The sequence below is a fragment of the Halichoeres trimaculatus genome, unplaced genomic scaffold, assembly GCF_033239565.1.
Source record: "Halichoeres trimaculatus isolate MK-OKI-2021-1 unplaced genomic scaffold, fHalTri1.1 fHalTri1_scaffold_5, whole genome shotgun sequence".
In the NCBI taxonomy this organism is placed as follows: domain Eukaryota; kingdom Metazoa; phylum Chordata; class Actinopteri; order Labriformes; family Labridae; genus Halichoeres; species Halichoeres trimaculatus.
Window position 1 is genome coordinate 3,989,517 of NW_027437183.1, and position 23,302 is coordinate 4,012,818.

Here is a 23,302-nt window from a genome sequence, read left to right on the forward strand (position 1 = left end):
CTTTCTACACACTCAAGAAAAAAAGGAAAAAAAACACAAAAAGACAAAGGGGACGAAATGTTTACTTAAGAGTAAAACCAAAAAGGAAAATGCAAAGAAAAAAAGAGATAACACAAACATTAAATAACTTCAGAACACAAATGAGAAAATGAAAATACAAAAAACAACAAAAAAAAAGAAGCAAACATTAAAAATGTAAGTGCACAACAAAAAATAAAAAAAATGCCATTACTTCATGTTTGTGTTTATGTTTTTGGGGGTTTTTTTGTTCTTTTTTTCATGTTTTTTTTTTCTTCAATATTTTCACTTCTCCTTTTTTGTTTTTCGTATGGGGTTGTTTCATTCTTTTTTTGTTTTTCTGTGTCTTTTTTAATTATTTTGTGTTTATTTTTGTTACTTATTCTTTTTGACTGTTTTCACTTTTCCTTTTTTGTTTTTTTCCTTGGGGGTTCTTTATGTTTTTCCGGTCTCTATTTCTTATTTTTGTTGTGTTTATTTTTTTTTTTTACTTTTTATTTATTTATTTTTTTTTTGGTCATGCTTTGCACTTCAGGGCTACCATATTTACTTCTTACTTCTACTCAGTATCTAATGCTTGTAAAAGGTAGTGAATTACAAAACTTGTAACAAAACATAAAACAGTAGAATAATATTTTAAAAAGCTGCTCAGAGACAGAAACTCTCTGTATTTTCTGCTTTTACTGAAATAATCTGAATTAATCCTCCACCCCTGTCAAACAAGCCGCTGAATGAATGAATGAATGAATGAATGAACGTTTTTGAGATGAAATTTCTTCAGTAAAGCGGACATACTCTGATTTAATGTTGGGATGAAAGGCTGGAGGGCACATGTTAGAGGATCTGTCTGTCTATTCATCACATCTTTTCTCCCATCCCTCTATTTTTGTCCCGTTCACCTCATTCTGGCACAAGTCTTTCTTTATGCTGGGAGCTGCTGCAGCCTGGCTCAGTGTGTGTGTGTGAGTGTGTGTGTGTGTGTGTGTGTGTGTGTAACAGAGAGGGGGTGGTGGTGGTGGTGATGCTGCTGGTTGTGGTGGCGGTGCTTGCGGACGGGGGTTGTCTGTTAGCTGGCTCGGATGTGTTGACACGCATTTCTGCTCCATCTCCCTGATTAAACCGGCAGCCTGGAGGGGAGTCGCGGCGGAGTGTGAAGCAGAGTCAGACGGAGGAATGAGAGCGGACCGAGCCGGGGCACCTCCACCATGCAGCCGACCACCACCAGCCGTCCATTTTACGCGACTATATGAGCCGATGAGCTCCGGTTTGTCCGCGTCGAGCAGACGGGCAGCAGCAGTGAGCAGTCCCGGCGATGTCAACATAGGCCCACGCCTCGCTGCAGCTTCACGCAGGGAATGAAAACGCTCCCAAGATGGTCCGCATCGCCAAGGCCCTGGGTTTGGTTATTCTGTGCGTCGCCGTGCTCATCCTGTCCCTCATCAGCTACGTGTCCCTGAGGAAAGACAGCCTCACCTCCTCCAAGTACTACATGGGGGGCCCGAGGATCATGTTCCACGCAGGATTTCGGTGAGTAACACAGACCCTGTTTTGATGCAGCGGGTAGGTGGGGTAGGAAATGTCAACAGTGGGGCCCTGAGTGAAGATTCACACCTTAACTTCCTGTTGATTTGGGGCCAAACGGCTCCTGATGACCAGACTGAGAGCTGTCCAAGGTGCTGATGCTGTTCGTCAGGGCGGTGCTCCGTGTGCTGTCCCACCTAACGGCCTGATCCAGCCCACAGCCCTGTTGATTCATTCACCCACCCCATCATTCACCACCAGCTACTAAAGGAATTTAAAGAAGTGGAGATCTGTTTTTATAAGTATACCCTCAAATTCTGGGTGTTTCAAAGTAAGTGGGGTTATTTTTAAGTCTACTATATTGCTAACTCCAACTATGCATCATGGGCTACAACAGACAAGGGCCTCAACTGTATTTTCTTTCATGTTAATTTCATTAATGATTTATATTTATTATTTATTTTATAGGTTTTCTTTCATTTAAATTGTCTTTCATTTATTTAATTTTATTCAGTTTTAGATTAATTTTTATTTTTTTTATTTCACATAATTTGTTATAATAGTAATAATAATAATAATAATAATACTTATTATTATTATTATTATTATTATTATAAAATTATTATTATTATTTTACTATAATTATGCTCGTAGCTTTTATTAGTCTTTGAATTTCATTTAAGTTATTTGTTTTATTTTGATATTGTTTTTTACATAAATAAACATTCATTTTAACATTCATTTAATCAATACTAACTTCACTTAATTTTATTCAATTTTAGATTTATTTTTATTTATTAAATTTTTTCATAGTTTATTATTATTATTATTATTATTATTATTATTATTGTTATTATTGTTATCATGATCATTACTTTTATTAGTCTTTAAATTTCATTTGAGTTATTCTATTGATTTTTATTTTGATTTCTTTAAACATAAATTACCATTAATTTTAACATTCATTTAAACTATCTTAACTTTATTTAATTTTATTTAATTTTAGATTTATTTTTATTTATTTTATTATATATCATTCATTATTATTATTTTGATTTTGATTATTATTTACTTGTTAATTTTTACAATTACATTTGAGTTATTCTATTGATTTTTATTTTTATTTTTTTCAACATAAATTAAGCAATTTAATTTTTATTTACATTTTTTCATTTTAATTTACCGTATTTTTTGTAATTCCTGTTTAAAAAACCTTTAGTCTATTTTAAGTTACCTAAACTTTTTTTTTTTTTTTGCTTTTTTTTTTTTTTGCTTTCATCATATATCTATTTATTCTAATTTTTTGTTTTGTTTTATATGGCCCATTTTTTTATTCTATCTAGTTAGTTTTTTTATTTTATTCATATATTATTTTATTTTGTATTGACCACATTTAATCACAACAATTTGTACTGATTTTCATTTTAATTCTTTATTTTTACTGAATATATTTTATGACTATCCTGTCCTGCGTGTTTCAGTGTATGAAAGGAGCTACATAGATAAAGATGAGTTGGAGTCCAACAAATTTTGGGATATAACAAAACACTTATTCAGCAGCTGTGGCTCAGTCAGGATTGGATCCCAGCTCCTGGACTCACATGCCAAAGTGTCCAATAGCAAGAAACCGAACCTAAAATAGCTCCCCCTGTTGGTCAGATCTGAGGTCTAATGCTAACAAAACAAAATAAAGTGTTTAAATAATAGTTTTTTTTTCTGTTGGCAGGTCTCAGTTTGCCATGAACTTCCTGGATCCTTCCTTCATCCCATTAACGAACGCCCTGAATGAGGAGCTCCAAGGAAAACCGTCCAAGTGGAAGTTAAACAAGACGGCTTTTTATCAGCAGAGGTGAGAGATTTAAGATCAAAGATACTTTTTCTTTGGATTTCAAACTCCTGGGAAGTGTTTAAAAATCTGTTTTAGTTATGGCCTTAGAGTATGATTTAATACCTTTATATTAAAGCATTAATTTATTACAACTGTGGATTTATGTGACTGGTTATCTCAGATTTATTATCGTGATTTCTCAGCCCACAAAGTGATGGTTCTTCCACCCTAAAACACTGAATGATAAAATCAAAATGTAGGATGAATGGCTGTAATTTGTTTCACATTTTACACATAAAGAGAAATAAAAAAGTTGCTTGGAGGCGAAACAAATCAGATATCTTTAATCTGGTTTTTAAACTCTGTGAAAGCAGCTGCAGGCTGAGGCTTTGCTCTGCTCTCACGCTCCACGTCCGCGCTGCCTCACATGGTGCCGCCGTGAAATTAAAGGCTTCACATTTTCAGCCCATAAATATAAACTGACGTCTTTCGGTTTATGAGTAAAATGAGTGTTTCTGTCTTTTCAGGAAAGATATCTTCAACTACATCGACATTCCCAAGAACTTCTCCCTCACCAAGGACAGTGTGCGCGTGGGCCAGCTGATGCACTTCGACTACTCCAGCCACAAATACGTCTTCTCCATCAGCAACAACTTCAAATCCCTGCTTCCAGAAGTCTCTCCCATCCACAACAAGCATTACAGCATCTGCTCAGTGGTGGGGAACAGCGGCATCCTGACGGGCAGCCACTGTGGCCCCGAGATCGACCAGGCCGACTTCGTCTTCCGCTGCAACTTTGCCCCCACGGAGGTCTACTCCAAGGACGTGGGCAAGAAGACCAACCTGACCACCTTCAACCCCAGCATCCTGGAGAGGTACTACAACAACCTGCTGACCATCCAAGACCGGAATAACTTCTTCCTCAACCTGAAGAAGCTGGAGGGCGCCATCCTGTGGATCCCCGCCTTCTTCCTTCATACCTCAGCCACGGTGACCAGGACCCTGGTGGACTTCTTCGTGGAGCACAAGGGTCAACTGAAGGTGGAGCTGGCCTGGCCAGGGAACATCATGCATGATGTCAACAAGTAAGACAGTTCTTCTTATTATTAGCTTGAACAACAGCCTCTTAAAGACTTTAATCTGGGCTACATGAATGGGTAACCTTGGTGAACGTTGTAGTTTAGACTCAAAGAAACATACAAATATATTGAAAAAAGTGAAATCATAAAGTATTTTTCTTATCTTAAAGATGCTATGAGGAGGATCTGTTTTAATTGCACTCCCTCGCCACCTTGTGGCCCGGAGTCTCCACATACTGCCGTAAATTCCCTTTAGCGAGGCGTATGTTTGTTTGGGAATTAAATGGAGATCAGATCGAAACTTTGTTTGATGAAGTCAACTTTTTACTGGATACAACGCGCTGAGGTAAGGTATTTATCAGTTCAGTTACGTAGCGCTACGGTTTGAAACATGACAACAAGCTAATGTTGCAGTAGCCGGCTATATGTAGTGCTATTGGCAGCCCAATACTCCAACGAATCTGTAGGCTAACATGACAACAAGCTAACACTGTCAGTTTGTTTGTAGTTTAGCAGCTGTTTATATTTAGCGCAGCTGACAGCCCGGTGCTCTGAGACATGTCTGTAACGTGTAACGTTAGTGAATTCTGGTTATGTCCTGCCAGTCATCTACCAATCAGAGCTAACGTAACCTCACTCTTCATTTTATTGATAGACTCTCAAGTTTGAACAGACCACTGCAGAATAACTGCTGACTGTGGGTTGGAGTCAACATTAGCACAAACAGTTTAGCCCCTGTGTTATGGAGTGATACAGCCTGAGCTAAAGGCTAATTAGCATTTTTCTGTCTGACAGTTTGGCTCCAGTGTCCACCATCACTGCAAAAATAATCACAGAAATCGTTTTCATCAGAGAAAAACACAGATCTCTCTTCTCTCTACTAAACTTCATCGGCCGGTGTGGTGTTGTCATAGATACCTAGACGTGCCGTACATCAATCCGGCCCTGGTCAACCCGATTGGGAAGCTAAGAAGTAGCGATTTAAAATAACCTGTAACCAGCAATATTGGTGCTGATAATCTCTTTTTAACGTGTGGATTATGATCAGGCATATATCTAGAAGTTAGACTATCAAACTCCTCACAGCCCCTTTAAGTAAAGTTATTTTAAGTATGTAGTTTTTGTATTAGTCATATTAAAGAGTAGGTTTCTTGAAATAAGAATAATTTCTTGATACAAGAAAATTAACAGACACATTTTTTTTACAAGCAATTTAATTGTCACTTTCATCTTTTAAAACTACTACTGTTTACACGGCAACTGGGTCGGGAGCGTTTCAGAAAAATCCCACTCTGGAGGCAAAAGTTTGTGTTTTAGGTCAGCTGAAAGTTGTTTCCATGTAAACGCGAGGCTGAAACGGAAAAAAAACGTTTGCATTTCACCCTAAAACCGTTGTCTTGTAAACCGCCCCTAAGTCTACCAAGAAAATTTTCACTTAAATTAAGATATAAACACAGATTTGATTTCATTTTTTGCAGTGTATTCAATGTGCAAGAATGAAAAAGCATTTTCTGGAGTTCCCCAAGGCTCTATGCTCGGTCCTCTTATTTTTTCCAGCAGCATGTAAGGTGCTATTTAAATTATGCTATAACGGCTGGAAAGCAGTGACACTCAAACACCTCTTTAATTTAGCTCTGTGTTCATGCTTTGTGTCAAGGTTTTGTCGTAGTCGTGTTTAAGCTTTCCTCTTCAGGATGTTTTGTTTTCTTTGGTGTTTTATTTATCAGTTCATGTTGTTGCTACAATGAGGAGTGTTTGACCTCTTATGAAACAGCGTTATCTCAAAAACTGACGCCTCCACTCTTGCAGAAGCAAAACAGACTATCATCATGAGGATGTTGTGTTTGTAGTTATTTTTGTGTCAGTGTCAAAAAAGGATTATCCCCAATCGATCCGCAGCGAGCAAACCAAAAGAACTTGTTTTCATCTTATCTTTTCTGGCATATTCATAAAGTTAAATGTAATTTTGCCAGTTATTAAGCAACACAATAAAGCTTCTGTATAAACTTTGTATTTCCTGCTCACAATTTGCAACTTAAAAGTGGAGTCAGTTTTATCAAATCTTTGTTTTTCTGGCAAGTTTTTGACCTGAAGGACCAACGTGTGAAAGGATTTGTTGTGATTTCAACATGAGCAGCGTATTCTCCTCCTCTATGTTGGTTCAAATGATCACCAGACCAGACATTCAGCTGCAGGCACGCTTTTGATAGATGGCTTGGTTGCTTTTTTCTATGGAGGCCCTAAAGTGCAAAACACAAAACAGAGGGGGGGGGGGAGTGAATGCTATCACGCAAAAAAAAAAACAATTAAACTAAAAATAAGTCAAAGCAATCACAAAAAAAGAAAACAAAAAAAGTAAACACAGATGTCAATACACAAAAAAGACGCGAAAACAGAGGAAAATGCTAACTCAAAAGAGAAAACACAAAAAAAGAAAGCAAAGGCAAAATAAAAAAAAAGTAGGAAACAACAAAAAAATTATATATATATATATATATATATATATATATATATATATATATATATATATATATATATATATATATATATAAAACACAAGACAACTGAATTTTCAATTTCCTAAAGGGGAACCTTCCCAGAGGGTAAATAATGTTTTAATCATTTATCTACTACACCCTTAAAGAAAAAAAAATGCAAACAAAAAAAGACAAAGAAATACAAAAAGTGGAAAAAATGTTAACTTAACAGGAAAAGCAAAAAGGAAAACGCAAAGACAAAATAAAAACACAAACATTAAAGAAATTAAAACAAATGAAAAAATGCAAATACAAAAACAAAAGCAAAATCGAGCAAACATTAAAAAAATTAAGTGCATAACAAAAAATAAAGAAATGCTTTTACTTTTTTTTTTTTTTTTTTTTTTTTTTTTTTACCGTTGTCACTTCTTTTTTTTTAGTTTACCTTTGAGGTTGTTTAATTCTCTCTCTGTTTTTCCATTCTCTTGCTTTTTTTTGTATTTGTGTTGATTTTTGTTATCTTTTTAGTTTTGTCATGTTTTGTCAGTTTTTGATCATGTTTTGCACTTCAGGGCCACCGTACTTTCTGCTTCCTTCCAAATGCGATGTAAAAGATAGTGAATTACAAAACTTCTCTGAGACAGAAACTCTCTGTATTTCCTGCTTTTACTGAAATAATCTGAATTAATCCTCCACCCCTGTCAAACAAGCCGCTGAATGAATGAACGTTTTGGGGATGAAATTTGAAGTGACATTTCTCATACCTTTGCTGACGAGGCAAAGAAAGTGTAATTATTAATTAGAAACTTTAATAACGAAGCAGGATCTCCAGATGTTGGTCTGATGTCTCTGGAACTGACACATTCACTAACAGGAAGTGAAAGATGATTGGCTGTTTCCTTAAACGAGAAATGTTGGCTGTGCTTCGACTGATTCGACTTTATCCCTCACAGATATTGGAAAACTAAAAACCTCTCCCCCAAACGCCTCAGCACCGGAATCCTCATGTACACGCTGGCGTCCGCCATGTGCGATGAGATCCACCTCTACGGCTTCTGGCCCTTCGGCTGGGACCCCAACACGGGCAAGGACCTGCCTTACCACTACTATGACAAGAAGGGGACCAAATTCACCACCAAGTGGCAGGAGACCCACCAGCTGCCCAGCGAGTTCAAGCTGCTCTACAAGCTGCACCGGGAGGGCGTGATCAAACTCGGCCTGACGCACTGCTCTTAAAGAGACAGTGACGCTGGATGGCCGACTCAAGGGACGCTGACATCAGTACATTAGCTCTGCTTAAACTTCTGTTGTGGCCCACGATGCATGATTAGACTTAAGTAGTTTTTTGACATTTCACAAACACACTCTCACACATCTGGCTGTAATTTCATCTGAGGATGTCAGGCTCACGGGGGTTGCGAACCCCGCACGTATCGCTCCTCCTCATCCCGTGTGTCGTTTGTTATCTTCAGTATCACAGGTAGGATTTCGATGCTGCTCTGTTGCTCCCATTGACCTCCGTCACACCTAAACAGCTCAAACTGAACAAACATCTACTTTAGCTGGAGTCTGTAGAGGATACAGCTGTAGGAACACTTAAAGAGGGGGTATTATGCTTAAAGAGGGGGTATTATGAAATAACAATGCTGGATGTTCATACAAAAAAATGTGCAGATTTCAAACCTGAATCTCTAAATCTGGCTGTAAACTGCTCAAAACACTCAAAAAAATCTTTATGAGATTTGCTGATGATGTCACTTCATGAGGAGCCCCTAGCTTGTTTGTGCTATGTTTGGAATGAGGGCCTTAAACACCAAGGACTGCTCAAGGCTCCTCCAATCAAAAGAGGGAGACGCCTTAAACAGACAGTTTTTCTAAAAAGAAGAGGCATAATACCCCCTCTTTAATCTTCCAGTTCTGTCACTTTAATGCAGCATTGACTGATTAATCGCCTTCTTTAACAGTATACTGATTCTGTACACTGAAATCACTGCCTAATCTCAGGGAAGGAGTTAGATCAGTGTCTTTTTGTAATCAGATTCAATGCCTCAAGACAGGTTCCTGTCGTCAGGCCTTTTTCCCCCTGAGGTGTCAGACAATCTGCACTACTCTGTAAGACGGTATGTGTTTACAAGACTGTACTCTCTATCTATCTATATATATATCTATATATCAACATTAATACTTGTGTGTCTTTAAATATCTGTAGACAGCGTGTCTGTCCACTTCAAATTTTGCAGATTCTTCAGATTTTTGGAATAATTATCAACATTCCAACAATAAGCCATACATTCATAGACAAAGGATTGAGTGTTACGATATCAGAGCTGAATTTAAGAGAGTGTAACCAGCCTACATTAGGTTCAGAGGCTAAAGACATGAAACTATAAGTCTGTAGACATGCTGACGCCTTCGTTTATGTCACAATGCTGCAATGGTAAAAAAAAAAAAAATGCTGTTAACACTCTCAAACAACGCTTCTCAAAGCACTCAACAATCCAGATCAACCACATCCAATCTACTAAATGTTAAAAACAAAAGCCTTTAACTGCTTTTTACTGGCTCTAAGGTAAAAAATCAGAGAAAGAGATCTTACAAGGTAATGGGGTACAGGTAGAAACAGTGAGGGTGGGGACAACAATCACAAAGGATAGAATCACATCAGGGCAGGAAGTGATCTTTTTTTATGAGGGGAGACAGTACTACAAAATAAAACAGGACTAGACAAGCAGAAGACAAGGCCGTGCTAAGAAGTGTTAGCTTAACGTAAGTCTCTATGACATCACTCATTTGTTTCTGATGTAGAGTTTTGAAACCCATTGTTGTTGGGGGGCCAAATTTAAAATACTAAACTGAACCTAGCTTAATGCTAGTTTGCTTGAAAGAGGTGGGCCTTTAGAATAGAATAGAATAGAATAGAATAGAATAGAATAGAATAGAATAGAATAGAAAATACTTAATTAACCCCCGAGAAGAAATTCAGGAGGAGTCACAGCAGCAATCAAGAAAACAAAAGTAAGAAAGTGTATAGAAAGTGTAAAAAGCTCCATAAGAAAATAGATGCTGACAGCTTGTCCATCATTGTGCAGTCAGACAGCCTCCACCTCCACAGGGTCCAGGACTGAGCTTCTTCAGCAGTCTGTTCAGTCTCTGTCTCCTGGATCCTAAATAGCATGATGCTACTCTGCCTTCTGGTATTCCCTCTGTTGCTGGGTTAGCACGGCTAGCTCGTCCATCTTATTGGAGATAGATCTTACGTTCCCAATAACGATGGATGGAAGGACAGGTCCATGTCCTCACTTCTTAGCTCACACCTGAGAACCAGCACGTCGTCCTCACCTCCTTCTCCTCACCTTATGGGGAAACATCCGGCCTTGCACCAGTTAGTATTGACATGCTACAGGCTGCTAATAGCTGATTTCACATGTAAACAATGCAGCCATGGTTACATGAAGGATCACCAGACAAACACAGGAGAAAAAGTAGTAAAAATATCACTGAAGACACAAAAAGTTTGGTGTAATGACCCTGTCCAAATGCAAAAAAGATGAAAAAGAGACAAACAGATAGCCACAACAACAGGTCGGCCCCCAGCAACTTTAACCTCTTTTTTTTTTGAATGGGTTTGTATGTGGTTTGGTATCTCTGCAGCCAGCCTCTAGTGGGTATTTGAGGAAGTGCAGCTTTAAACACTTAAGCTTTAAATTTAAGACTGGGAGTTGCTGCTTAGTTCTGTGTCACGTTTGAAGTATTCATTGCACAGTTATTGGAGAATATCAGGTAATGCTAAGCTAAAAGTGACATAATTTGATAACTTACAGGTGTTTTATTTTTCTGAGGTGAAATTTGAATTGAAAAGTGGCTCCAATTTTACTCACTTCCAAAAGAGTTTTGCACATTGTGTCTTTACTCTTATATAAATAGCTACGCTAGCTTTTGCTAATGCTAACATTGGCTGTGATACAGTTTGACCTTGATTTTTTTTTAAAAAGTTCTGTCTTCAAGCTTTTTTATGCCACTATTCAGAGAGGATACAGCTGTGGACAGAGCAAAAAAACATGGCGAGAGTGGGGAGCGACATGCGGGGAAGAGGCCGCTCAAGGGCTAACCTCACGGGGCGCACGCCCTAACTGCTACGCCACAGTGGCGCCCAAGGATAGAATTTAGAAACTACATTTAAACTGAGGATTATTTTATTTATTCCTTTATTTTAAGCTTTTTTGGGGCATTTTTGGCTTTTGATTGAAGAGGATGGGACAGTGGATAGATGGGGCGCGACCTAGACCGCTTGGCCATCTGCGCTCAAAACTGGGAACTATTTTCTCGCTGATTTAATGTGGTGAGATGTCATTTTCAACCAAACACAACCAAAGTTTGAGCATTGTGACCCAAACGAAGCGTCAGCATGGCTAAAAACATCAGGAAATACAACATTTGGGTTGACACCAACAACTATTCTGAGGTTTATTTTAAAAACAGCTCAGAAGAAATACGATGTTTATCAAAGCTCTTTTTCTTGATGGGGGAAATTATTTTATCTGTAACCATATCAAATCCATCAAAGCGGGGAAATGAATGAGCATTACGAAACTTTCTGCATCTTGTATAAAGAGCATGACCCATTTTAACAGCATTGCATGTGAGACACTAACAAATCTTTTAGGCTAGTTTTTTACGACCTTTTTGATGATTGTTTTGAGGGACAAATTGAGTTCTTTGCTATTGTTTGTATTCCTGGTGGTGTTTTCCTTCAGAGTATCACCAGTGTCTTTGTACGAGAGACGTTTAAAGGCTCAAATCAAACTGACTTACTGCTATTCCACATGGGACCAAACCTCTAAGAGATCAACTTATAAATGAACAAGTGTTATTTTTTTGTAAATGTAAATAATGTTTAGTTTTAAGAACACGTTCCAGTGAGTCACGCCGGGAGGAGGGACGCTGAACGCTGGCCACATGACCGCTGGTCTCATGACCCTGAAACATGTGCCCCTTGCTGCGAACTCCGGCTCAGACTGAGTTTAACACACACAGCGATGCAGTCATCCACCCTCAGCAGACGTAGTTTGTGCTTCAGTGCTCACTCAGCGAGTGTGGCAGACATTTCTTTGCCGTCGTACAAAGCTTCGTGTCCCGTCCGTCTGCAGTCACCACAAGACGTCAGATTAGATTATCTTTAGGACATTTGGATGATGTCATAGATGTGTTGTTTATGGATTATTTCTATAGCCTCTTCATTAGGAATGTTTTTATGTACACCAAAGAGCAATTGTTGAACAGAGAGATGTTACTTTAGTTCATGTAGATTGATTTGTATGTTTACTAACGACAAATATAAAAGTAGATGAGATGTCTTATACTTTTTCTGATGCTCACTTGTCACGGTCAAAAGTTTAGCCCCAGTTTTTCCAGTTTTTTATTGGAAATGAAGCAGTTTAAAGTCTTGTTGTTCTCTGAAATGAAAGTAGAAACCTAAATGTTTCCTAAACCATCCTTTCCTTCGCATACGTGGAAATACTATGTGCGTCTTCCTGTCTTCTGGAGTCCGTTGGTGGGGTTTGATGGTCCAAGCTCTGGTTCTTCTTCCCCCTCTGTCTTAGTGATGGATGTCTTTCTTTCTGCAGTCTGAAAGCTGCAACTCAAAGTCTTCTCTTCACAGTAACTGAAACTGAGACTGGGACACTACCACCTCTTCTGTTGACTCTCAGAAACTGGTCTTCTGGTTCTGTTACGGCTTTGGACCTCCTGAGGGAGACCCTCCTCACTGAGCTCACCTTGACTCTCTTTGACGTCATTTCTCTTTCTGGAAAAGTTCTGATGCTCCGTCTCTCTGACATCATGAATAGTCTTTTCCTGAAAACTTGATAACGTGGCTTCACCATTTACCATTGTACGGTTTTGAAGCCAAAATACCCCCGTCACAGGCGCCGCCACTGGCAGCCAGAGTCTGCGCATGAAAGACTGTAAGGGACTCAGAGAGAAACTGAGTGGAGCCGGGTGACAGAAATAATAATATTTTTTTTCTTTTAAGAGTCTAATCTCTTTTTGACTCTAACTCCCAAATTACTTTACAATCCCTGAAAAAAACTACTCAAGAACGGCAGCTGTCAATCATCGTCAAACATGACATAAAACCTTGTTTTTAACCTCTTATAACTAATGAAAGCTAAACTTTTCAGGAAAAGGAGAACTAGAATAAAAGAAAGCCAAATGGTATCTTTAAATCACCACAACAATCAGACGTGAGAAACATTTCTACCAGGTGTATTAATTTTTTAAAGTTTGACCACAGCCCATCTGGAATGGCTGGGGAGATGGATTTTTTGACCTGTACTGCAGCCAGCCACCAGGGGGAGCAGTTTTTGTGTAGAACTCACTTCAACCTGAGCAAGATGAGTTCCATTTTTTTTTTTACAGTCCATGGTAGCACCATTGGCAGCAGTTGTGCAGCCAGAGTCTGTGCAGTAGAGACTGTGAGGGATTCTGGGAGAATCTGAGTGGAGCTGGGTGACAAAAAAAAAAAAAAAAAAATTCTTTCGAGAGTCTAATCACTTCCTGACTCTCCCTCCAGACATATTTTACAATCCCTGAAAAAAATACTCAAGACCGGCAGCTGTCAGTCATCATAAAACGTGACATAAAACCTCGTTTTTAACCTCTTATAACTAGCAAAAACGAACCTTTTCAGAAAAAAAGAGGACTTGAATACAAGACAGCCAAATGATATCTTCAAATCACCACAACAATCAGTCGTGAGAAACATTTCTACGAGGTGGATTAATTTTTTAAAATTTGACCACAGCCCATCTGGAATGACTGGAGAGATGGATTTTTTGAATTATACTGCAGCCAGCCACCAGGGGGAGCAGTTTTTGTGGCAACCTCACCTTGAGCTGAGCGAGATGAGGTCCATTTTTTTTTTTTACAGTCTATGTTAGCACCATAGACTGTATATAGAGTGAACAGCGTGGCTCCACCTTTTACTATTGTACCGTTTTGAAGCCAAAATTCCCCCGTCACAGGTGCAGAGTCATAGTAGAGGCTATGAGAGGATCTGAGTGGAGCCAGGTGACAAAAATAATAAATATTTTCCTCTTTTTAGATGTCTAATCACTTCTTGGTTCTTCCTCTAGACATATTTTACAATCCCCCCAAAAATACACAAGAACGGCAGCTGTCAATCATCGTTAAATGTAAAGTAAAACCTAATTTTTAACCTCTTATAACTAGTAAAAATGAAACTTTTTAGAAAAAAGAGAACTTGAATACAAGGCAGCCTTTTTAAAGTTTGGGCATACCCCATTAGGATAAATAGGTGGAGACAGATTTTTGACCAATTCTGCAGCCAGCCACCAGGGGGAGCAGTTTTTGTGGCGACCTCACTTCGAGCCAAGCGAGATGACGTCCATTTTTTTTTACAGCCTATGGTAGCACCAACTTTCAAGGCTTGATCAACCTCCATCAATGTAGAACAGCAACTTTGAGCCGTCAAAAACTGGAAAAACCGGGGTGTTCTCAAACTTTTGACCTGTAGTCTGCTTCACTTTTTCGCCTTTTTTCAGTTTCTGCCAAAGCATTTCGTCGGGATCATCTGTGACTCCATGAATGTTCTCCTGTGTTTGAATAACACACGTTGGACATCCTCTTCCCCTTGAAGCATCTTTTGATTTTTAAAAATAAAAGCGTAGAATGTGTGTAAACAGTTTAGCTTTTACGACAAAACAGCGACAGCGAAAAATCTCGACCATGAAGTGTTTTTATTCCAAACGCAGCACCATACAGGAGTCGTTCCAACAACCCTTTAACATTCTTGTACTTGTGTTCGATCTGCATGGCGACTATGTTCCATAAAGCATAAAAAAGCTTGGCTGCTTCTGTACATGTCGTATAAAAGTCATGAACCATGTAAGGGACTTTGCTATCTTGGTTGTTCTAACAAACACAATCATACAAAGAAGAAATGTAACCATGTCTTAATGTTTTTTGATTATACTTCATGATGAATATATGTTATGTGCCTGCATATTCCTTCCATCAATGCCTAATGTGTCAAATAAAAACAGTATTTTTCTCTGAGTTGACTCATTTGAAGATGATTTCGTCTTGTTTTACTGAAACAAAAACACTTTTCACCTGTTTTCAATGATTATGTACAGTCTTTAAAGTTTGCAGTCTGTCTCTCCCTCTTTTTTAAGACCCTAAGAATAAACAGGCGCTGAATAAATAACAGTACGGACAGTAAACATCAACACGACTAGGTGTGATAACTGAAGTGTTACTGAAGCAGGTCATAGGTGAGTTATTTTACAGTCTTCAGGTGAATCCAGGTCTCTGCTGAAGACACTAGCAGGCGCACCTCCTCCGAGGAGGCGCCTCCTCCACCTCGTGGCTGGTGGCAGGGCTGCCGTTGGGTTCAGAGCTCGTCGGGTCCCCGAAGCTGCTCTGCTCCATCCTCTTCATCACCAGGTCCAGGAGGGTGGTCACGGCCCGGTCCACGTCTACGCCGGTGACAGCGCTTGTCTCAAAGTAAGGAATCCTGACAGGAGAGGAGAAAGGAGAGCGGATAGAGATGAAAACACGCTGATACCTAAAGGGACTGGCTCCTGTCAGGCTTCATCTTTTATCATTATCTATTCATCTTCAGATTGATAAAAATAAAAAGTGGGTAAATAAAGTGCTTTGATAGACAAAAATAAACATAAAACAAAAAAGAAGCATTGACTGTTTACTAAATGGACGTAGTCTCTGTGATCCAGGCTGTAAACATGTTTACAGTTTTGGATCTGGGTTCCCACTTGAAAAGAAATAAAGAAAAAAATAAACTTAAACATAACTTGAGCAAAAAAGCCAAAATTTCGACATATTGACCAAACAATACAAAAAAAAAAAAAAACGAAACAAAACGAAACGAAACAAAACAAAACAAAACAAAACAAAACAAAAAAAAACATGACTGAGGAAATGAGGTAGCAGTGAAGTTAATCACACAGAAACGACATAAAAGAAATGAAAGAAAAGAAAATAAACACAGGAAATCAGTAAAATGCACCAAAACATTGATAAAAGGTTTAGATAAACAGGTAATAGATTAAACCTTCAAAATAAAAACAAATAAATAAGATTCGAAAAAATTATCAGTTGATGGATCAATTCATTTAAAATTGCATAAATACGCTGTTTTAAAAAAAGTGAAACAGTCAGTTTCTGCAAATGGATGTGAATGTAACGAGAAAAGTTTCAAGACGAACATTAAAAGATCTCTGGTTAGTATTTTAATATATACAGGCTTTATACACATAGGTACAGAAAGTTAAAGTGGAGATATGAGGTGGAGCAGTGATGACAACAGCTCACTAGCACCACCCTGTGGCAGACTGCTGTAAGGAGAAAAGTGTTTTAACAAAATATTGGACTTACTCAACAAGAGTTACTAAAGAGAATTTCAAAACTATTCTTTTTTCCCAGATAGTCATGAAAGAGTCTTTGAACCACATTAAAACAAAGAAAACTGGGTTTGAACTGATCAATTTTTAAAGTTTGAAGTAAATGATCATAAAATAAAATCAGCAAACATCTTTTTGATAAAGCAGCTTTGAACCAGGACATTGTGTTGAACCAGTGCAGTCATTAAGTTAATATCACCTCTGTGATGCCACATTGTTTGAGATCTGACAGACTTGATCTAATTTTACTATTTTATATCAATATTTTGTTTTCCTGAAGCACTTTGGTCAAAATTGGTTGTTTTAAAGTGTTTATTTTTTAGAGGGCCACATCTATATAGACCAAAAAATCTTAAACCTTATCAAGTCCTTTTGTCTTATTTTGGGATGGGTACCTTTCACATTTAAAACAATGCTGTACCGAGTCCTGGTACCTGGCAATCGATATCTGTACTCAACGGTACCAATTTTTGGTACTTTTGTGCGTACGTGGAAAAAAATATCAATTTGTTTAATATTAAAATGCAAATACTTTTTTATTTTATATATTTACTCATCAATATACAACCTTATAATGCTGTGTTCACGTCCAGCTTGTAAAATCACCTACTCTTCCACTCCCTCACAGTCACAAGGATGTGTTTAGGTGCTGAAACATGGCACCTTTTGATTTTACCTAATTCGGTACCCATCCCTAATTATACTTAATATGAGACACATCCACCTGACCAGCCCATAAAAATGTCTTATTTTAAGTTGTTTAACAACAAAAATGAGGTCTGAATTGCTGTAACACACAAAAAAACACCATGCTCAAAAATTTGCTTAAAACTAGAATAGTGTTTTAGTACGGGAAACTTTTCTCTTGTTCCATTTGCAGTTTTTTTTTTACTTGTTAAAAGCAATTCAGACCTCATTTTGTCTTTAAATAACTTGAAATAAGACATTTTTCTGGACTGATCAGGTGAATGTGGCTCATATTAAGTCTTAAAAACATTTTCTAACGAAAACAAGAGAAAATCACTTGGTAAGATTTCAGTTTTTTTGAAGTGTAAACATACGAACTCTCTATTAATTGATTATTTTCTATCCAAAATCTCCTTGTTCCATCATCACAGACTGATGAAATCAAAGCTCACCTGTCCCTCAGGTGTCTCTTTATACCAGATGATCAGTGGTCAGTTTTCTGTAGTGTTACATTCTGCATAAACATCAGCAAACTCTGCTTCTGACCAAGGAACATGTTCTCCATTAGGGGGCGATATGGGGAAAATATGTCAGGATGTTTTTATGGCAGGATCAGGATCTGGATTTGTTGTTTTTAAAACCTGCTGACAAATTATTAGCCCCAAATATTTCTGATTTTTTAATTTTATGCACCATTTTTTGTCTTTTATGCCCCATTTCATCACTTTAATTTTAAAGCCTTGTGTCCTCTGATGAGTTTTTTTGAACTCTCACATTTTCACATCCTGATAAATCTGTTCATTTAAAGACCTCAGCTATAAAAGATGTTGAGTTTCTGCTGAATGTACAGAGCTTTAGCTTCATACAAGTAGCCTATGCACAGTCCAGATGTATCTACTCAGAAACTAAGATTTCGGCTTAAATCAGAAAATCTTGCAGGTAAACCATCTATGTAGAGATTTACTCTTGTATAAAAATGTGTAAAATACTAGAAAACACCAGAAAAACTGAAGAATAGCTGCCTTAAACCTCTCTGTTTGACAAAGATGGTAACAGATGTTTGGATTAAATATGTAAAGAAATGATGAATAGTTTTGTTTTTGCCTCAAATCTAAAAATAAAAAAACAAAAAGTCTGAGAGCGTCTCGTTGGTCTTTAGAGCCTCACCCGTATCTGTCGGCCAAGTCTCTGGCCTGCCTGGCGTGAACGTCCCTCACATCTCGGAGGTCTGCTTTGGTGCCCACCAGCACAATGTCTGGACTTTCACAGTACGCGTTGGCCTGTAGCTGACCTGGACCCACACAGAGGAAGTCATTTCAACGTGTGAAATGCAGACAGACACGCATGAATGAACTTCAGACAGAGAGGAGGAGAGACTCCTTCAGTCACGGTGAACACAGGCTGAGAAAATAAGGCTCAGTCTCTCAGAGTTTGGAGGTAACAGGAGCGGAAACATTGATCTCAGAGAGTATCGATCTGAATCAGATGACACGTACTCATCCAGTTCCTGACGTTGAGGAAACTTTGCTGATTGGTCAGGTCGAACATCAGCAGGAAGCCCATGGCGTCCCTGAAGAAAGCTGTGGTGAGGCTGCGAAACCTGAAAACAGAAGAGAAACCATCTCAATGCAGCACCAAGTTCCCTTACATGTCTTTTGAGTCACCTAAGTTAAAGAGGGGGTGTTCAGCTGTTCCAGTATTCTAAACATGGATTTAAAGTAACAAGTCTGGATGTTCAGACTGAGCTTGTGCAGAGTTTCAAAGCACTTCATGTTGTCAAAATCTCTTTAAAGGGACGGACCTTAAACACCAAGGTCTGCCCACAGCTCCCCCTCCAGATGACTGGCCAATCAGAGAGAAGGGGGTTTGGGAGCAAGGAGTCTTAAAGTGTTATAAGGGGTTTTCTAAAACCCTAGTAAGAAAATATTTTTTTAAGCTGTAAATCATTTAAAGATACTATGGGGCACCAGAGGGACAGAATCTATGGATGTCGTCTCTGACGTGTTACTCATTAGTTTCTGACATTTGTATCCTCAGCTGCCATACTTGAAATGCTGAATTCAGGTAAAAGGGCCTTTTCAGTCCTTTATTTAGGAAAAACCCATGCAACAATCCCTGGTCTTAAAATACGAAGCCTATGCTAAAAACTGCAGTTCATCAAGTGTCCACTAGAGGCTGGCTGCAGAAACACCTGAAACCACATACACACCAAGGCAAACAAGATGATCATCAGAAACATCAAAATTGTTAGTAAAAATGTTTTTTAGTGTTTCTTTTTGTCTTGTAATAGTTGAAATATTATCTGAAGAAATAAAAAAATAAAAATAAATTATAGATATTTTGGGGTTTTTTTTTGCTTTGAGGCAACATTGTACCATAATGGTCAGTAATAAAAAAGAGATTTTATATATATATATATATATATATATATATATATATATATATATATATATATATATATATATATATATATATATATATATATATATATACTATCGCTAGTCCCTTCATGCAGGTCTGTCATACCTGTTTACCCTTGACTGTCAAGGTTTCATCCCTTTATAATATATGTGTGAGAAAAACATAGCATTTTCCCTCCTTTAGTGAGTCACATGACCATCTGCACTGAGCACCTAATGAGTGTATGACATCATCACCAACTGCTGCTCTCTGAGGAGTGAAATTCACAGAAACAACTGCTCATAGTTGTCACAATTTTCAGCAAATCTATGTAAAACTATAATATTATGGTCATAATTTTTGTCAGGGATCCTTCCATGTCATTTTTAAAGCTGTATGATTACTTATTTTGTCTAGACGCTCAAATAACACAGCTTGTGTGGAGCTGGAGGCTCCTCTCCCATTCACTCTAATAGGGGGGAGCTGAGAAGGCTTCTCTGGGGTTCACCAACTTTGAGAGCTCGTCATTCGAAAACCGTTTCCAAAACAACAAATTCACGCACAAATTTTGTAAAGCAGAGTCCACTCTGTCATCTGAGCAAATTTCAAGCCGATACCATTTATGGTGTCAGAGGAGATAATTTTCAAAAAAGGGGCAAAAATGTGGGCAAGTGTTATTTTGAAAGGCAAATAGCCGGCTTCCTGTTCGAGATAAGTCAGGGGTGTCAGTGTATGATTTGTGCGTCTCATTGAGACAAACATTTTGGCGTTGGTTTGATCTCATTACGATACTTCTACTGCTCATTAGAGCAGATTAAGTGTGGCTAGGTGGCGCTAAAGATGAAATTATGGGATATTGGGGGTCAAGTTTGGTTTTCTATTGAATTTTTTCCAGATTCTGAGGTGTGTGCCAAATTTGGTGAGTTTTGAAATAATAAGAAGAAAGAAACGCACCAAATACAATAGTGTCTAGAAGGGGACCTTTCTATACAGGCGAGGACCCTGATAGAGAAAAAACAACCTATTCAGACATAGAGTGTTTTTGAGACCCAGACTGTAAACATGTTTATTTCTGCTGAAAAGATCGTCTTTCTCTCTGTGTTTCTGAAGCCAGCATCTACTGGACACTTGATGAACTGCAGCTTCAAACACTTCCTCATTAGTTTACACATATTTAAAGACAGGAAGGTGCTGCTTTGTCCCAACATTTCAGTTTGTTGCAGAAGAGATGAGTATCTGTGTGCTAAAGAGCTCTGGGGGGGGTGGAAAATTTAAATCTGGAGCTGGCGCAGAAAATTTGAGTCTTCAACATCCCAAAGACAAAAATGTCTCATTTAAATACAAAGAGCTCTCAGTGATATGGCAGTGAGTACATTAACACCAATACCAAAAACTCACTCAGTATTTACCTCTCTTGTCCTGCCGTGTCCCACAGCTGAAGGTGGACTTTGAAGTTCTTCTCTGTCGTCCCGTCGATACCTGTCCCTGTGTACATCTGAACCAAACCACGAAGCGTCAGACGAAGAAGACAAACCTTTCAGCCTTTAAGGTTTTGAATGTTAGACTACTCACCACTCTCTTTTCCCTGAAGTCAATGCCCACTGTGGTTGTGAACTTGCGGTTGAACTTGTTGTCCGTGTACCTGTACAGGAACGTGGTCTTTCCCACGCCAGAGTCTCCCAGAGCCAGCAGCTTGATCAGATAGTCATAGTCCCAGTCAGCCATCGTGGAGCTGAGTGCTCAACCTGCCGCAGACGGGACCCCACGGTCAGTTTTAAGGTCATGAGAGTGGAGGAATAAGAACGGTGAGGGTGGAAAAAAGGTGAAATGCTTCGACCTAAGCTGTGTTTTCACTCTGAGGTGCAGGATGATTACGCAGGCTTTGCAGGGCTCATTAGGGCCTGATCAGAGAGGGACTAGCACATGACTCGAGCTGGCTTCCACATGAGCAGTCAAGAGTTTTATCAGACTTGAGTGAAAAAACAGCCTGTTTGGCAGACAGAACTCCTTTTATTGACTGCGAGGACTGCGGGTAGGCAGCTGAACACTGCATGATGTCTCTCAGGTCATCGCCATGCTTCAGTTTCACTTGGGCCGTCCAAATTAAAGGAGCGTGGAGAATCAGATTTAGTTATGAAAGCAGCGATTAAGAAACCAGATTTCTCAATAGTGCCATTTACTTTCTGTCCCATTAGCTTCTGCTTGCAGAGGGTTCGAGTTAATTATTCATCCGGCTCAGATTCGAGCAGCTCAGCAGTATCAGGACATGAGATACGATCAAATCTGGAGTCAGATCCCATGTGTGTTTAATGGTGTTCAATTCTTTGCATCAGTACATCGATGACATGCTGAGTAATCCTTCCTTTAACCTGCAGCAGCCTGACAAAATACATCCACACACCACGAAAAACATCACACAAAAGTCTCTGAACTTTCTCTTAAAGTTTCTAAAAGTCAAAACAAATCAAACATCTTACCTCCCTCCCTTCCTCTCCTCTCCTACCTACCGGTTTATCTGCAGGAGCTGCCAACGTCCATTCAGAGATAGCCCAAGTTGTCCCGATTAAATAAAAAAACCACTATCATGTTACGAGGGCCCATCCTGAACCTTTCCCTCCTTCTCACATGTGATCCAGGGAGGAGTTTCCCTTCACAGAGAACAAGCGGGGCTGTGCTTACAGACCTTCTGGTATTTCTCTAAAACTGGATTGTATCCACCGCCGTGGACGAATAATGTGTGCCTCTGTGGATTTGTGTGGAAATCGTCCAACCAGGCAACATGCTCCACTTCTTGAGGCTCAGAGGAATAATCCTGCTGCTCTAAACATTCTGAAAACAACATGAAAACAATGAACCTAAAGACTCATTTAGGTCTGCTTAAGGTTTTGGAATTTGTTTCACCCAATTTACTTTCTTTCTCAACGTACAAAAGGGCGACATAAAAAGGTCGGATAAGGTAAAGACTTCTTTCATCAGGCAATAAATCTCAAAGCAGAGGATGATCTGCTCTCACAGCTGTTTACCCCACAAAGGAAACCGACTCTGACAAAGAGGAGTGGATATAAAAAAATGATTTTAGCCACAACAAGCTTCTCACAACAGTTAGCAGGAGTTTTCAATAGGATTGAGACCAGAGCCACTCCAAAACACTGACTTTGTTATCCTTAAGCCACTTTGTAACCAGTTTGGCGGTATGCTTAGGGTCATTGTCCATTTGGATACACACTCACCGGCCACTTTATTAGGCACACCTGTCCAACACCTGTCCAACAAGACGATCTGTTGCAGTTCAAACTGAGCATCAGAATGGAGAAGACAGGTGATTTAAGGGACTTTGAACGTGGCATGGTTGTTGGTCTGAGTATTTCAGAAACTGCTGATCTACTGGGATTTTAACCCACAACCATCTCTAGGGTTTACAGAGAATGGTCCCAAAAAGAGAAAATATCCAGTGAGCGGCAGTTCTGTGGGACAAAATGCCTTGTTGATGCCAGAGGTCAGAGGAGAATGGACAGACTGGTTGGAGCTGATAGAAAGGCAACAGTAACTCAAATAACCACTGGTTACAACCGAGGTCTGCAGAAGAGCATCTCTGAACACACAACACGTCCAACCTTGAGGCAGATGGGCTACAGCAGCAGAAGACCACACCGGGTGACCCTCCTGTCAGCTAAGAACAGGAAACTGAGGCTACAATTCACACAGCAACACCAAAACTGGACAATAGAAGATTGGAGAAACGTTGCCTGGTCTGATGAGTCTGGATTTCTGCTCCACATTCAGATGGTAGGGTCAGAATTTGGCCTCAACAACATGAAAGCATGGATCTATCCTGCCTTGTATCAATGG

At 38.9% G+C, this 23,302-nt stretch overlaps 2 protein-coding genes across 4 annotated transcripts; one reads left to right on the top strand and one right to left on the bottom strand.

Moving 5' to 3' along the window:
* The first annotated feature begins 1,005 nt into the window (after positions 1 to 1,005).
* On the top strand, positions 1,006 to 14,766 carry LOC141790318 (alpha-N-acetylneuraminate alpha-2,8-sialyltransferase ST8SIA3-like). The gene is made up of 4 exons (XM_074670118.1): positions 1,006 to 1,545; positions 3,266 to 3,388; positions 3,895 to 4,452; positions 7,877 to 14,766. The coding sequence occupies exons 1-4, from the start codon at positions 1,391 to 1,393 to the stop codon at positions 8,157 to 8,159; spliced, it is 1,119 nt and encodes a 372-aa protein (XP_074526219.1). The 5' UTR covers positions 1,006 to 1,390; the 3' UTR covers positions 8,160 to 14,766.
* On the bottom strand, positions 14,681 to 22,409 carry LOC141790319 (ras-related protein Rab-27B-like). 3 transcript variants are annotated; one of them, XM_074670121.1, is made up of 6 exons: positions 21,961 to 22,409; positions 21,026 to 21,198; positions 20,863 to 20,948; positions 18,550 to 18,653; positions 18,221 to 18,344; positions 14,681 to 15,459 (listed from the first exon to the last, which is right to left on the bottom strand). In XM_074670121.1, the coding sequence occupies exons 2-6, from the start codon at positions 21,176 to 21,178 to the stop codon at positions 15,267 to 15,269; spliced, it is 660 nt and encodes a 219-aa protein (XP_074526222.1). In that variant the 5' UTR covers positions 21,179 to 21,198; positions 21,961 to 22,409; the 3' UTR covers positions 14,681 to 15,266. The 3 variants fall into 3 exon arrangements, with proteins under 3 accessions (XP_074526222.1, XP_074526223.1, XP_074526221.1); XM_074670122.1 differs by having other exon boundaries at positions 21,931 to 22,409; XM_074670120.1 differs by having other exon boundaries at positions 21,026 to 22,409.
* Positions 22,410 to 23,302: the final 893 nt, after the last annotated feature.

Excerpts from the sequence above, each read along its gene's own strand:
- LOC141790318 (XM_074670118.1), top strand. The coding sequence starts at position 1,391 with ATGGTCCGCATCGCCAAGGCCCTGGGTTTGGTTATTCTGTGCGTCGCC. Across the intron at positions 1,546-3,265 it reads ATGTTCCACGCAGGATTTCG|GTCTCAGTTTGCCATGAACT; the intron begins GTGAGTAACACA and ends TTCTGTTGGCAG. Across the intron at positions 3,389-3,894 it reads ACGGCTTTTTATCAGCAGAG|GAAAGATATCTTCAACTACA; the intron begins GTGAGAGATTTA and ends CTGTCTTTTCAG.
- LOC141790319 (XM_074670121.1), bottom strand. The coding sequence starts at position 21,178 with ATGGCTGACTGGGACTATGACTATCTGATCAAGCTGCTGGCTCTGGGA. Across the intron at positions 20,949-21,025 it reads ACTTCAGGGAAAAGAGAGTG|ATGTACACAGGGACAGGTAT; the intron begins GTGAGTAGTCTA and ends GGTTTGGTTCAG. Across the intron at positions 18,345-18,549 it reads CAACGTCAGGAACTGGATGA|GTCAGCTACAGGCCAACGCG; the intron begins GTACGTGTCATC and ends GTGTGGGTCCAG.